General features: G+C 52.6%; 2 protein-coding genes across 9 annotated transcripts in view; one reads left to right on the forward strand and one right to left on the reverse strand.

Moving 5' to 3' along the window:
- The window catches only part of IPO4 (importin 4), a 50,956-nt gene that overhangs the window by 11,999 nt on the left and 24,213 nt on the right, over positions 1–14,744 (forward strand). For all 8 annotated transcript variants that reach the window (XR_003853167.1, XM_029581978.1, XM_029581975.1 and 5 more), the window contains exons 16-25: positions 5,586–5,699; positions 5,809–5,922; positions 6,035–6,158; positions 6,262–6,373; positions 6,585–6,700; positions 6,797–6,874; positions 7,050–7,107; positions 7,538–7,643; positions 8,899–9,092; positions 10,525–10,578. Coding sequence is in view for 7 of the 8 variants with exons in the window: in XM_029581978.1 (XP_029437838.1) it covers positions 5,586–5,699; positions 5,809–5,922; positions 6,035–6,158; positions 6,262–6,373; positions 6,585–6,700; positions 6,797–6,874; positions 7,050–7,107; positions 7,538–7,643; positions 8,899–9,092; positions 10,525–10,578 (1,070 nt within the window). In the remaining variant the exon portion in view is untranslated. The remainder of the gene's footprint in view (positions 1–5,585; positions 5,700–5,808; positions 5,923–6,034; positions 6,159–6,261; positions 6,374–6,584; positions 6,701–6,796; positions 6,875–7,049; positions 7,108–7,537; positions 7,644–8,898; positions 9,093–10,524; positions 10,579–14,744) is intronic.
- LOC115078904 lies at positions 12,019–14,120 on the reverse strand. The gene is made up of 2 exons (XM_029581984.1): positions 13,116–14,120; positions 12,019–13,014 (listed from the first exon to the last, which is right to left on the reverse strand). The coding sequence occupies exons 1-2, from the start codon at positions 13,258–13,260 to the stop codon at positions 12,425–12,427; spliced, it is 735 nt and encodes a 244-aa protein (XP_029437844.1). The 5' UTR covers positions 13,261–14,120; the 3' UTR covers positions 12,019–12,424.

Raw genomic sequence — 14,744 nt, forward strand, 5'->3', positions numbered from 1 at the left:
CCTTTTTTTTTTTTTTTTGTGGATCATGCTAAAATCTGAAATAGAGTGGACCCCCCTGAGGGAGTAGCCAGAATGAAGCAGTGGTTAAGTGCTTAGTATTTTTGAGATTTGTGCAAATGAGGGCAGAGTGAAACATCTGGGATGCAGAGATCTAAGGGAGCGCTATGCGATAGGTAGTGAATGGCTGTCATGCACCGATCAGGAGAGACCTCGATGTGACAGTGTTGGATGTTCGCTAGGTAGTGAAAACAGTGTTCCCAGAACGTACAGGATCAGTCCAGAGAAGTGGGTTGTGTATCCCTACCAGCAGAGGGAGTCAGAGAACCAAAACCTTCAGTTCCTGTTCATGCCCAGATCAGCCCAGAGCAGTGGGTCTGCAGATGGGGGCAGAGAATAAAAACGTTTCAGGCACTGCTACATAACCTGAGAGAGCCACCTGCAGTCCCTCAGTATTTCTCTGTCTCCAGCAGATGGTGGAGGTGCAAACCTGTAGTCTGCTTAAAAATGATAAAAAAAAAAGAAAGGACTTTCAGAGCCAGAATCTTCTTCTGGAGCTCCCTGAGTTGCTAGGTACCTTTGTGGACCATCCCTCAGGTAGAGCCAGGTGAGCTGGGGCATCATCCCAGGGGTCCTGGCTCCTTCATTCCCTCGAAGACCTTCTTCCCGATTTGGCACCTAGGAACAGGGAAGTATTTGGTTTTCCTTATCTTTGTTTGGTCGGTGGCACCTTTGTTAAAAAGGGAACAGGTCGGGAGCAGGAGCTGGCCGGGCCAGTGCAAATAGGGCATTGCGGGGAAGAGTTGGGCTGCCTGCCCCAAAGTCACTGGTGGTTTCGGGCTGAGTCGTGGTAGCTTTTTGTGGGGGCCTCTTTCACCACGTCTGAAGCACGAGGACCATGTGGAAGGCCCCTTGGCATCGCAGTGCGCGAAAGCGTGCAGGGCCTGCGGCGTGTGTGAACAGTTGAATTTGGTGGCACTGTGCTGAGATTGTGCCTCGGGTTGAAGGAACCTCCGCAGAGACTACGGGTGCCCGGAGAATCACGCTATCATCAGGACCAGTGCCGGTTGCTCCCGGGCTAACTGAGGATGCGGCTCCAATCAGGAAGGCACGTGGCAGACAAGCGGCAGCTCCTGCAGGGCCTAGAAACTCCCCTCTTCTGTTTTCTCTAATGGGGCTGCCCTTGGAAGAGGATGGTGGGGTGAGGGGAGCCCAGAGATGGATGCCCTCGCTGAGGTGGAGGATTTCTACATGGATTTTGTGTTGCTCCTCCACAGGGCCTACTTGGCCAGACAGGGAGCTATGGGGAAGCAGCCCCTAGGAGGGAAGCCATAGGGTCACTTAAAGAAATCCAAGGTAGGCCCAGCTGGAGGTTCGGGGACCTTACTTTGGCGCCTTGGATTGGCTTCTCCCTCAGGGGAGGGAGAGGATGGAGAGGACTATAATGGAGTTGGTCAGGATCTAGATGACCTGTTTCTGATTGGAGGTGATCAGACAGATGACCCAAGGGATCACCTCGCAGATGGCAACCCAGCAGACGACCCAGGGGCATTTAAGGATGGGGGTCGACCCAGGTGAAGCAACAGTGATAGAAGGGGACGACCCTAGGTTGTACGGCTGTTCCGGAAAGAGGAATTAAGGCTCCTCATTCCCCATGGGTATCAAGGTCACCCAATAAGATTCGTATAATGAGGATGGATCCAGTGCTGGATGGCCTATGGAGTCCGCTGAAGGTATTTCCTTTGCCCTTGAAGGTGAAGAAGCTGGTAAACTGGGAATGGGATACTCTGGAGGCCGGCTTGAAGATCAGCAGAGCGATGGTGAAGTTATATCTGCTAACAGAAGAGACCTTGGAGTTGCTGAGGCTTCCCAAGGATCTGCAGGACTGCATATTGGAAATCCAGTTGAAAAGAATGTTTGAGGTTTCAGCTTTAAATCTCCAGGCGGCGATTTGTGCTAGCCTGATGCAAAGGGCCTGTTTGTACTGGTTACAGAAGGCACAGGCCTGTTTCTGGGGTTTCCAATGAGGCGGTGAGGCCGGAGGCTGGGGTGCGCTTTGACTTTGTCCAGACATTGACCAGAAATATGGTCTTTGTGTAGCAGCAAGGAGGCTTCTGTGGTTATATAATTGGTCAGCGGATGTGTGGTCCAAGTTGCAGCTTTGTAATCTTCCCTTTTAAGGGGAAACTGTTTTTCCACGAAGATCTGGAGCAGTTGATGAAACATCTGGGAGAGTCCAAGGGCAACAAGCTGCCAGTGGATGATAAAGCAGTCAAGAAGACCTTTCCACCATGCTCCTATTTTCGGGATGTGAGTCTTTTTCTTCCTGGGAAGAGTGTTACAGGCTTGGGGCAGAAACAGACCTTGGAAGGCAAACAGTCCTTTTGGGTTGCCCTCAGGACTTCCAGGGATGGTTCCGGTCACTCAACTGAAGGTGGAAAAGCTTTGCAATGAAGTTGTGCAGGTCCACTCTTCGTTGGAAGCGGTAGGAGAGAGGTTGACCCTTTTTTATGAAGAATGGGCCAAGATCATGTCAGACCAATGGATTCTGGAGGTAATAAGAAACTGTTATGCCTTAGAATTTTCTCATCCGATAAGGGAGACCTTTATGGTGTCCCATTGCACGTCCCAAAACAAACGAGAAGCCATTCAAGATGCTCTCCACAGCTTGCAAAGGCTGGACGCAATTGTGCTGGTCCTTACTCCTTACAATTTATTTATTTATTTAACAGTTTTATATACCGACCTTCATAGTAAATAACCATATCGGATCGGTTTACAATTAACAAGAATAAAAAACTGGGGTAACTATTCAAGTAAACGAAAGATAAACAGTAAGTAGGAATGAGTCAAAGTTACAATCAACAGGGAAAATTGCTGGTCCTTACTCCAGAAAGAGGGGGCAAGGAATGTATTCTGTTTACTTTGTGATCCCCCAAGAAAGATGGCACATTTCGGGCCCTTCTAGATCTACAGAAAGTCAACACGGCGCTGCAGGTGCTGCGTTTTCAAATGGAGAAGACGTGGATGGTAATCACGGCGGTCCGAAGAGGAGAGTTTCTTGCATCCCTGGTTTTGATGGAGGGCTATCTGCATATAGCCATTCGGCAGGAGTAGCAGAAGTTTTAGCGCTTCATGGTGCTGGGTCAGGTTTCCAATTTCAGGCCCTTCCTTTCAGGTTGGCTACGGCACCACGCACATTCACGAAGGTGATGGTATTGGTGGTGGTGGTGGTGATGGTGGCAGTGGCCCTGCAAAGGGAAGGGATTTTTGTCCATCCTTATCTGGACGATTGGCTCATTTGGGCAAAGTCCGAAGGGGAATGTTGTCAGGCAATACGCCAGGTGATGGAAATGTTACAGTTGCTCGGATGGTTGATAAACTTGGCCAAGAGCCATCTAGCGCCAACCCAGTCGTTAGGAGTGTGGTTTGATACCTGGGCTGGCAGGATGTTTCGCACCCCGGAGAGGGAGGCAAAGATTCAGTTGTAGGTAATGTGTGTTTTAAGGCCTGGGATTTACAGGTTCTGGTTCTGTGGTGTGTTTGCTAGATTTGGTTCCGTGGGCGTTTGCACATCTGAGGCCTTTGCAGTAGGCTCTACTGTCCTGTTGTTGGAGGAGTATCAGCAGCCGTTACTGTTGCAGGGGGAATCCAGGGCCAGTCTCTCATGGTGGCCTTCTCGTCACAGTTCGGAGAAGAGGGTGGACCAGAAGGCTCCAGGCTGGGTGATGGTGACCATGGATGCCAGCCTCACTGGTTGTGGCGCGGTCTGTCAAGGGCAGATGGTCCAGGGTTGGTGGTCACTGTTAGAAGTGACCTGGTCGATCAATCATTTGGAAAGAAGAGCGTTACACAGGGCACATTTGTTTTGACCTTGGACCTGAGGAAGGAAAGTGGTAAGAGTAATCTTGGGCAATATGTCGACTGGTGTTTATCAATTCCCCGGGCAGAACGAAGAGTCATGCTGTAGCTCTCAAAGCCCACAAGCTTTTTCTTTGGGAGAGAGGCATCTGCAGGGGATAGCAGCGTCGCATGAGGCCAGAGTTGACAAAGTGCAGGTGGACTATCTCAGCAGGCAACAGTTGGACCCAGAAGAATGGGTATTGCCAGTGGAGGCCTTCAGCCTTATTCGAGCTCACTGGGGCAATCCCCAGCTGGATCTGATGGCATTGCGAAGCTCACGTTCACCTTGGGAAGACGGGATAGTTGAGTAGGTTTCACTCTAGTTTGGTTTGGGTACAGGTCAATACTGAGGGACTGCAGCTAGCATGCTCTGTTATGTAGCAGTGCCTTAAAAAAAATTTTTTTGTTTGTTTTTTCTCTGCCTCCATCTGCTGGTAGGGATGCAAAACCCACTTCTCTGGACTGATCTCTGTGGTACTTCAGGAATGAAAATTAGCAGGTAAGAACCAATTTTCCTTTCTGGAGGCTGGGCCTCTGAAAGAATAGAGGTAGGCTGCAGATGGGTCCAAAGAGAGCCAACCAAAAATGGGTGGTTGTGAATCAAAAGCCTTCTGAGATGGGATTGAAGGGCTTAAATATGTATACCGAAGGGGAAAAGACAGACATTCAAATACCTCAACAGTATTATATAGAGAAGGGCGACCAAAATGATAAAGGGGAATGGAACAGCTTCCCTATGAAGAACGGCTTAAGAGGTTAGGGCTGTTCAGCTTAGAGAAGAGACGGCAGGGGGGATATGATAGAGGTGTTTAAAATCATGACAGGACTAGAATGGGTAAATATGAATAGGTTATTTACTCTTTCAGATAATAAAAAGACTAGGGGGCACTCCATGAAGTTAGCATGGGGCACATTTAAAACTAATCGGAGAAAGTTCTTTTTCACTCAACGCACAATTAAACTCTGGAATTTGTTGCCAGAGGATGTGGTTAGTGCAGTTAGTATAGCTGTGTTTAAAAAAAGGATTGGATACGTTCTTGGAGGAGAAGTCCATTACCTGCTATTAATTAAGTTGACTTAGAAATTAGCCACTGCTATTATTAGCAACGGTAACATGGAATAGACTTAGTTTTTGGGTACTTGCCAGGTTCTTGTGGCCTGGGGTCTGACCCAGCATGGCAATTTCTTATGTTTTTAGGGGTTCTTAGGGTTCTTGGGTTCTTTTATGCTCATTTACCCCAATGGAAGAATCTCAGCTGGGCAGATAGGATGGGTCAGTTTTGTTTTTTTTGGCACCATTAGGATAATATCTGGAGTTCTAATCCTGGCTCTGCCACCGTTTCTTGTGCATGTGATTGTAGGGAGTCACTTTAATTCTCTATGTCTCAGTTCTAATCCCTGGCTCTGTCATAAGAACATAAGAAATTGCCATACTGGGTCAGCCCGAGGGTCCCTCAAGCCCAGCATCCTCTTTCCAGCAGAGGCCAATCCAGGCTACGAGTACCTGGCAAGTGCTTTTAATGCCAGTAGTAGCAGTGGCTATTCCCTAAGTCAGCTTGATTAATAGTGAGTGACTCTCTCTGGGTCAGACAGGTCTGTGCAGTCCCCCATGGGGGGGAGGGGCGGCTTCTTGCCTTGTTTCTGAGTTCAAGGCCATCCCTTCGTTCCTGCTGTCTTCCACCCAGGCCCAAAGATTGAGCCCTATCTTCCCACGCTCATGGATCGCATGCTGGCATCGTTGCGCGACTCGGAGAGAAACCGCATCAAGGAGCTTTCCGTCAGCACCATCGGATCTATCGGTAATGTCTGTCCGTCCGTCCGTCTGTCCGCCGTCCCTTTCTTCCTCCTTAGTACGCCCCTGTCCTCTTGCTGCTTCCCGCTCACCCCCTCCTTGTTCTCCTCCTGCAGCCACGGCGGCAGAGTCGCTGCTGCTTCCGTATTCCCCGGCGGTCATCGAGCACCTGAAAGGGTACCTGGTCAACACCCGTGAGGATTTCCGATCTCTTCAGATCCAGTCTCTCGGTGATTAAATTACTGGCGCTGATGTTAGTGGGTGACTGGGGGTGGGCGGGTGGCAGGGCCCGTGGCCCCGTGGTCCAGTGGGAGAATGACGAGAGCGTTTTGCCGCTTGCAGAGACCCTGGGCCTCCTGGCTCGCACCTTGGGCAAAGAGATCTTCCTGCCGCTTGCCGAAGAGTGCTGCCAGCTGGGCCTGAACCTCTCCGACCAGGTGGACGATCCGGACTTGCGGCGCTGCACGTGAGTTAAGACGTCGTGGACTTGGGTGGGAGCGGGGGGGGGGGGGGGGATGCGAGGTGCCGCCCTGCCCCACCCACAGACCGTTACGGCTTCCTCCCTGCAGGTACAGCCTCTTCGCTGCCCTGTCCCTGATGATGGGGGACACCATTTCCCCACACCTGGAGAAGATGACCACCCTGATGCGCTTCTCTCTGAAGTCCACGGAGGGCGTTGTGGTGAGTATCGGGGGCCCCTGTCGCCTCTGTAGGGGGCAGTGCTAGGTCCTCCCCTTTCCACATCGAAGGCGGTGTTTGCGTTTCAGGTGCAATCAGGACAAATAAAGGAGTGGACGGTGCTGCACCAAGCAGGATCGGCTTTCCAGAGGAACCGTCCCCCCTTCTCCCCTCCTCGTCACTCCCTCCCCTGTTCTCTCTCTCTCTCTCTCAGACTCATTACAACGAGAATAAATCGTTTTTGCTCTTTGACGACGATGACGAGGCAGAGGAAGAGGATGCCCAGATCCAGGATGAGGAGATAGAGGAAGATGATCCGGACATTGAAGGGTGAGATGGGAGGGAAGGCTCATAGATGGGGGGGGGGGGGGGGGGAGGGGTCCAAGCCCGGTGGCGGTTTTCACTGTCGCTGTCCTTTTCCGACAGGTTCAGTGTGGAAAATGCTTACATTGATGAGAAGGAGGATGCATGCACAGCCCTGGGAGAGATCGCCTACAATGCCAGGTGAGACGCCCACCCCCCCCCCAGCTCTGCATCCGCAGTAATGGAGGGGGCGGAGAGCGAGCAAACCCTGCTCCTGGGGCATGGGACATGTGAATTTCCTCTTCCCCGGTACCTTTCTGCCACCCCAGCTTCCCTCGGTGCTGCCTCTACGCCTTTCTTTTCTCCTCTCTTCCAGCATTGCCTTCATGCCTTACCTCGAGCCCTGTTTTGAGGAAGTCTTTAAACAGCACGAGGTGAGTGAGGTGGCTTTCTCGTGGGGGGGTCCCCTCAAGCAGAGCTGCTGCCCCCCACGGCACTTCCCTGACAGCTCTGGAGATGAGGTCTGGGGTGGGATGGGTCGTGGCGGAGGTTTTTACCCGACCCCTGTCAGTCGGGGCCACAGACTGCGGTCAAGAATCCTGAGTCTGACCTTAGGTGCCATCGTGACACAGTGGCTGGGATTTCCTCCTCTTTCCTTTCCTCCTCCCTCCCTCACCACCAGCACACCAAGGCTGTGAGTGCTCCCTCTGCAGCATCCCTTGCCAGGCCCAGGAGCAGAATCCAGGCTTGGGGAAACTTTGAGTCCAAGGAAACCTTTCTAAGGCAGTGCTTTCATTTTATAAAATCACTTCTGACTTCACCCTGCTGTGCTTTTGCCTTTCTTCGTCCTTCTCCCGTCTCCAGTCCCCCCACACGAATATCAGGAAAGCCGTCTATGAGACGCTTGGTCAGTTCTGCCGAGCCGTTCACCAGGTCTGCCAGAAGAGCCCGTCCCAGCAGAACTCAGCAGGTGAGAGGATAGTGCAGCTCGATGGCAGAGGGCCCTCGTAGTGAGACGCTTTCTGGGAGTTAGAGAGCAGGTGAGGGGGGGGTGAGAGGATAGTGCAGCTCGATGGCAGAGGGCCCTCGTAGTGAGACGCTTTCTGGGAGTTAGAGAGCAGGTGAGGGGGGGGGGAGAGGATAGTGCAGCTCGATGGCAGAGGGCCCTCGTAGTGAGACGCTTTCTGGGAGTTAGAGAGCAAGGTGAGGGGGGGGGTGAGAGGATAGTGCAGCTCGATGGCAGAGGGCCCTCGTAGTGAGACGCTTTCTGGGAGTTAGAGAGAGGTGAGGGGGGGGTGAGAGGATAGTGCAGCTCGATGGCAGAGGGCCCTCGTAGTGAGACGCTTTCCTGGGAGTTAGAGAGCAGGTGAGGGGGGGTGAGAGGATAGTGCAGCTCGATGGCAGAGGGCCCTCGTAGTGAGACGCTTTCTGGGAGTTAGAGAGCAGGTGAGGGGGGGGTGAGAGGATAGTGCAGCTCGATGGCAGAGGGCCCTCGTAGTGAGACGCTTTCTGGGAGTTAGAGAGCAGGTGAGGGGGGGGTGAGAGGATAGTGCAGCTCGATGGCAGAGGGCCCTCGTAGTGAGACGCTTTCTGGGAGTTAGAGAGCAGGTGAGGGGGGGGTGAGAGGATAGTGCAGCTCGATGGCAAAGGGCCCTCGTAGTGAGACGCTTTCTGGGAGTTAGAGAGCAGGTGGGGGGGGTGAGAGGATAGTGCAGCTCGATGGCAGAGGGCCCTCGTAGTGAGACGCTTTCTGGGAGTTAGAGAGCAGGTGAGGGGGGGTGAGAGGATAGTGCAGCTCGATGGCAGAGGGCCCTCGTAGTGCGACGCTTTCTGGGAGTTAGAGAGCAGGTGAGGGGGGGTGAGAGGATAGTGCAGCTCGATGGCAGAGGGCCCTCGTAGTGCGACGCTTTCTGGGAGTTAGAGAGCAGGTGAGGGGGGGGTGAGAGGATAGTGCAGCTTGATGGCAGAGGGCCCTCGTAGTGCGACGCTTTCTGGGAGTTAGAGAGCAGGTGAGGGGGGGTGAGAGGATAGTGCAGCTCGATGGCAGAGGGCCCTCGTAGTGCGACGCTTTCTGGGAGTTAGAGAGCAGAAGGTCGGCAGGGGTGCTCTTTGTGTGCTGAGAGATGAAGAGCAGGGGAAGCTCTTGGAGTGGTGCAGTCTGGGGTTGGAGGGGGCCATCTGGAACTCATGGTGTGTGCGTATGTGTGTGCACCTCCTCCCCACAGCTCTTCAGAAAATGCTGGACCTCGTCTTTCCTGTCTACTTCAAGGCCATCCAGGAGGACAAGGAACGGCTGGTGGTGATGAGCGTCCTGGAAGCCATGAATGACATGGTGAAGGACTGTAAGGGCGAGGCCATGCAGGACGCCAGGCGATTGGCTGACATGTGTCAGGTGATCCGCCAGGTGCTACAGCAGAAGGTAGGCTGCGCCCCCTGTCTCTCTGCCCCTCTCCCTCATGTTCTGTGAGATTTCTCCTGGATGCAGTACAGTCCTGGCTCCCTCTCTTTCCTGTACATACTCAGATCAGTCCTGACAAGTGGCTTCGTGCATCCCTACCAGCAGATGGAGGCAGAGAGCTACTTAACCAAGATTCCCTGTACGAACCACGGATCAGTCCTGGAGATGGAGACAGAGAGCTACATAACCGAGAGTGCCACCTGCAGTCCCTCAGTATTTCTCTGTCTCCAGCAGGTGGCAGAGGTGCAAAACCTGCAATTCTGACTGAGAGTTGGATTTTGATCGTTGCAACTCGAGTGTTGGGTTCCTTTGTGTGCCATCCCTTGAGTGAAGCCGGGCAGACAGGGGGTTGGATAGCCCTGGCTGTACTGGAGTCTCTGATAGCCAGGGGATTGGCTCTCCTCCTGCCCGCCGCTGCCTCTATAAAGGGAAGAACCCTTTTAGTTTCACTCTTTAGCTGGGATTAAGTTTTTTTTTGTTTGTTTGTTTTTGAAAACAGAGGTCAGCAGCTCGTGCAGCCAGGAAGTTTGGCCATCGGGGCGGTTAGACAGCGGTTGCTGACTTGGTGTGCAGAGGGGGGCAAGTGCCGGCATCAGTTGTCGAACCCACGGACAGCCACGGGTTCGGAAAACAGACGTCGGCAAAATTGAGCCCTGCGAGCTGCGGGCTGATTTTTGTTTTTTGGGGGGTTCTCCAATATCGCCATGATATTAAGTTGGAGGGTGCACAGAAAAGCAGTTTTTTTCTGCTGTTCTGTGCACTTCCCCGGTGCCGGCAGAAATTAACGCCAGCCTTTGGCAGGAGTTAATAGGCTCATTAACATGCATTTGCATGTTGCGGGTGCTATCGGTTTCGGGGGGGGGTTGGCCACGTGTTTTCCACGAGCTATTAGCCCTTACTGAATAAGGGGTAAAGCTAGCGCATCAAACGTGCGGCCAGACCGGGGCGAGCGCACCATACTGCATCGGCCCGATTGTTTGAATTGTCAGTTCAGGGGTTTCCAACCCTAGCTTAGATTTTTGTCCCGTTTGGCTTGGGTGCAGGTTAATACTGAGGGACTGCAGGTGACCCGCTCTAAGTTTTGTTTCTCTGTCTCCATCTGCTGGCAGGGAGGCAAAACCCAGGAGTCTGGACTGATCCCTGGTACTACAGGAACGAAAATTAGCAGGGAAGAACCGATTCTCCTTTCCCCGTCCCTCTGCCCCTCTTCCCCCCCCCCCTCCCCTATGTATCTCCGTGCTGTCTCTGAGCCCCTCTGCTTTTTCTCTCTCTCTGTCATTCCTGAGATTTCTTGTAGTCACAGTACAGTCCTTTGCTCTCTCTCTACCCCTTTTTTCTCTCCAAGACTGCAGCCTATGCTCATACAACTCCTTCCCCCCTCTCTCCTCAACAGACATGCTGTCAGGATCCTGAGACTGAAGACGGTGACGATGATGATGGACAGCAGGTGGGTTAATTTCTTGATTTATCTTGGACCCTTCATGGTGGATTGCATTCAGGTTACTGCAGGTATTTCCCCATCCCAATCGAAGGGGGTCATTTTCTCCTCTTTTTGCTTAAGTTACTCAGGCCCTACGGTTGTACCAGAGACAGTGGAGGGTGAAGTGACTTGCCCAAGGCCACCAGGAGAGTCTGTGGTTCACAGCCCGCGGCTCCTTTGCTCTGGTTACTAGTGGGACTGGAGAGACATAGCCATAGAGAGCGCTCTGCTAAGCAGCTGGAATACCTGCTTTGTAGGAGAGAGACAGGCCCGCACTCTCTCTGCCTGTGTGTGTGTGTGTGAGACACTAGCGAGATGATAAATTCTGCTAAGCAGCTGGAATACCTGCTTTGTAGGAGAGAGACAGGCCCGCACTCTCTCTGCCTGTGTGTGTGTGAGACACTAGCGAGATGATAAATTCTGCTATCTCAGTTACAAGGATTCACTGCTTCCCTAAGGGAGTAGGAGAAGACGTTAACATCTTGAGAGCCTCAATAAAAGGTTTCAATTGATCTGGAGAAAAGGAAACTCTCTGAAAGATATTTGACAAAACATTTAGAAGGATAATGTAAAACAAATGAGGCTCCCAAAGGCAGTGCATCCTTTCTGAGAGCCAAGAAAGCCTTCCTTGTTTGCTGTGTCGGCCACGAGAGAGCGGGAACAATTCTCAGAAAATCCGCATTTACATTTTGGAAATATGCTCCCATTACCTTACTCAAATCAGCCTCGGCGGGAAAAGGAAAGTAATAAAGTAACTCTCTCAATTATTTCTGGACCGGACCTTTCCAAGAGATCCGTTAAATTTAAGGAGGAAACTGCAGGAGCATCTTGGCCAAACACAAAACGCTTTTTAAGGAAGTAATCCTGCCTGTTTTCAAGAAGAAAGAAATGTCTTTTGTAACTGGTTTTGCTATTTCTTACTGGTGATGTTTTATTATGTCTGCGAATTTGTAATCTGCCAAGTAAGGAAGAAACTGCAGGAGCATCTTGGCCAAACACAGCATTAGACGGGGAGGGGGAAGAAAGTCAAAACAAGAAACGGCTTATTCACTGAAGGCAGCGACTCTGCAGCCAGATGTAACAGTTCTTTCACCCCCAGTTTTAGGAAAATGCAATGTAGGAAGGTTAAGCCTTTTAGCAGAATTCTCCAGAGCTGCAGTCCGTCGAGACATTGCTCCTTGTTCCTGCAAAAAAAAACCCCCCAAGTTTGAACCTCCTTCATGGATCTCCGCTAGTTGTTCCGCGTGCTCCTGGACTTGTGACTCAGACCTGCAAATCTGGGGCTGCAGCATCCATTTTCCTTGGCCATCCTATCCCATAGGGAATGCAGAGTCACGTCTGCCGGTTTTGTGCAGGAACTGGGTGAACTCGCCAGCAAGGAAGGCCTCGCCAGAAGACAGGAGCGCCACCGGACAGGGGCTGTGGGTCACCCCCCTCCCGCACAGACAACGGGAGGAGTCTCCTCCGATTTGAGGGCGGAAAGGAAAGCCTCCTCTCCCAGCTAAGCCGACACGCCTTCATCGGACCCAGCCACGGAGAACTGGGCACCGGGAGGGGGAAACGCTGACCTTCCCTTTCCTTTCAGGAGCCATCTAGAAAGAAAAAGTAGGCAATTCCATCGGGCAGCAAACGTCAGCGTCGTCCTCTCGCGGCCGTCTTGCTCACACCCTCTCCCGTTGCTTTTCGATTTTTCTCTGCTTTCTCGCGTTCCGTCAATGTCGCTCTGTCTCTGCCCTGCTGGTTCTGAGGTAGCCCTCTCTCAAGCAGTAGCTAGAGATTGGATTTGGCCCATCTGGGAAAGGGTGCTGCGGACTCACACACTGTCCTCACCTGCTGCTGGATCAGTCTGCAGCCTGCCATTCGGAAATACAGAGCCCAGTCCCAGGATCAGGGGCCCACTGAGCCCCCAGAAGGGGGCCACCCAGCACAGGAAGGGGACCACCCCCATCCAGAGCAGGTTCCAGGAGGTGGCTTTGCAGACTCTGGAGGGCTGGGGCCGCTCAGGGTGACCCAGGCGACTGCAGACATATGTGGCAACCAGTAGCAACGAGATGGAGAGCAGCAGGGCGTCTGGGGGCGAGGGAAGAGGCAGGCAGTTGGAGACGCGGCAGTGGGCCTTCCCCTGGTCTGGGCAGAGCTCCCCCTGCAGCACGCCCTGCAGGTAGTCCCGGCTGCCGTAGGAGGCTCCTACCAGCCAGCAGCTGAGCGTGAAGAGGCTGTCCAGCATAGGCAATGACTGCCCCAAGCAGCAGGCGGAGCAGAGACCCTCGCTGAGAAGCAGGCCTGGCAGCGGGAGCAGAAGGGCATTGTACATCTGGTTTTGGAAGGCCAGGAACCGCAGAGAGAGACTATCCAGACCTCCATCCTCCAGGCAGGCAGAGGCCCACAGCAGCAGCAGGGAGCCTGCAAGGGAGACAGAGAGAGGGGTGAGAGGGGAGGCAGCTTCTCCCAGCAGTGTTTTCCCCTGAGCCCTCACAGCAGTGCCAGGGCTTGGTTATGGTTACCTGTGATGAGGACGTCTGTGAGAGTGAGGATGAGGATGGAATAGGTCCCAATGGACTGTCTGCTTTTCCTGAGCAGAGGAAACACCAGAGCATTCAGCATGTTCCTCAGGATCTCCAGGCAGAGCACGGATTCTGCCACGCCCATGGCAACGTTCCTGCATCCACGGCCCGCGGGTGCCCACACTCTGGGCCTGGTCTGTCTGCTCTCTCTCCCTTCAGCCTCGTTCTCTGGGTCCCGGCCTCTCTCTCTTCAGCCTCTGGCACACTTTGGGGCCTGATCTGTCTCTCTCTCCCTTCAGCCTCGTACTCTGGCTCCCGTCCTCTCTCTCTTCAGCCTCTGGCACACTTTGGGGCCTGATCTGTCTCTCTCTCCCTTCAGCCTCGTACTCTGGCTCCCGGCCTCTCTCTCTTCAGCCTCTGGCACACTTTGGGGCCTGGTCTGTCTGCTCTCTCTCCCTTCAGCCTCGTACTCTGGCTCCCGGCCTCTCTCTCTTCAGCCTCTGGCACACTTTGGGGCCTGATCTGTCTCTCTCTCCCTTCAGCCTCGTACTCTGGCTCCCGGCCTCTCTCTCTTCAGCCTCTGGCACACTTTGGGGCCTGGTCTGTCTGCTCTCTCTCCCTTCAGCCTCGTACTCTGGCTCCCGGCCTCTCTCTCTTCAGCCTCTGGCACACTTTGGGGCCTGGTCTGTCTCTCTCTCCCTTCAGCCTCGTACTCTGGGTCCTGGCCTCTCTCTCTTCAGCCTGTGGCACACTTTGGGGCCTGGTCTGTCTCTCCCTCCTTCCAGGCTCTCATTTTAGGTCCTGGCGTCTCCCTCCTCCGGCCTCCATGACACTCTGGGTCTTGTTTTCTCTTACTCTTCAGCCTTTGTTACAGTCTGAGGCCCGGTCTCCCTCTCTCTTTCCTTTGTCTCTGTTACACACAGCCTGATCTCTCTGACTCTCCCGCCTCTGTTACAGCCAGGGACTCGTCCTCAGTCTCTCTCTTACTGCAAGGATAGCAGCAAGATGCTGAAAAGAGAAGAATGAGAACACAAATTATGTAGGCCATGTGCTTTTTCCCCTTCCAGATCATATGCTTTATGTCCTATTTTGTGTAAATATCTTTTTCATGTGTTTTCTTATTACAAACAATTGTCTTACACTACCAAATCAATAGAGGCTGAGAAAACCCTAAAATTCTGGCACTGTGTTCACTAACTGTATTAACACATAGCATAATAACACACTTAGCACCTTGTCCACTATAGCAGTGGTTCTCAACCTTTTTTCTATCAGGACACACCTGAGAGATGACGCTCACATGCGTGACACACTGAACACATGACGATCATGGTACTAAATATAAGCACATGCTCTGCATACACAGGGAGTCCTCTGCTTCCTAACAACGGGTGCAGAGCAGAACTAAGACTTTTCCCTGTACACTCACCATACTAAAAAGATAATTTGATTCAGGTGTCATCTCAATAACAACATCACAAACTCCCTCTAGTACCAGCTGCATTGTAAAATAATACAAACAAACTCCACTCTGTACATTTCTATCAAACCTGCCTTACCTCAGCAGCACTAACTCCAAGAAATGAAACAGCAGTATCCCTGCCCATGAAAAGGCAGTTATCCACCAGT

Source organism: Rhinatrema bivittatum, chromosome 16, assembly GCF_901001135.1.
Source record: "Rhinatrema bivittatum chromosome 16, aRhiBiv1.1, whole genome shotgun sequence".
In the NCBI taxonomy this organism is placed as follows: domain Eukaryota; kingdom Metazoa; phylum Chordata; class Amphibia; order Gymnophiona; family Rhinatrematidae; genus Rhinatrema; species Rhinatrema bivittatum.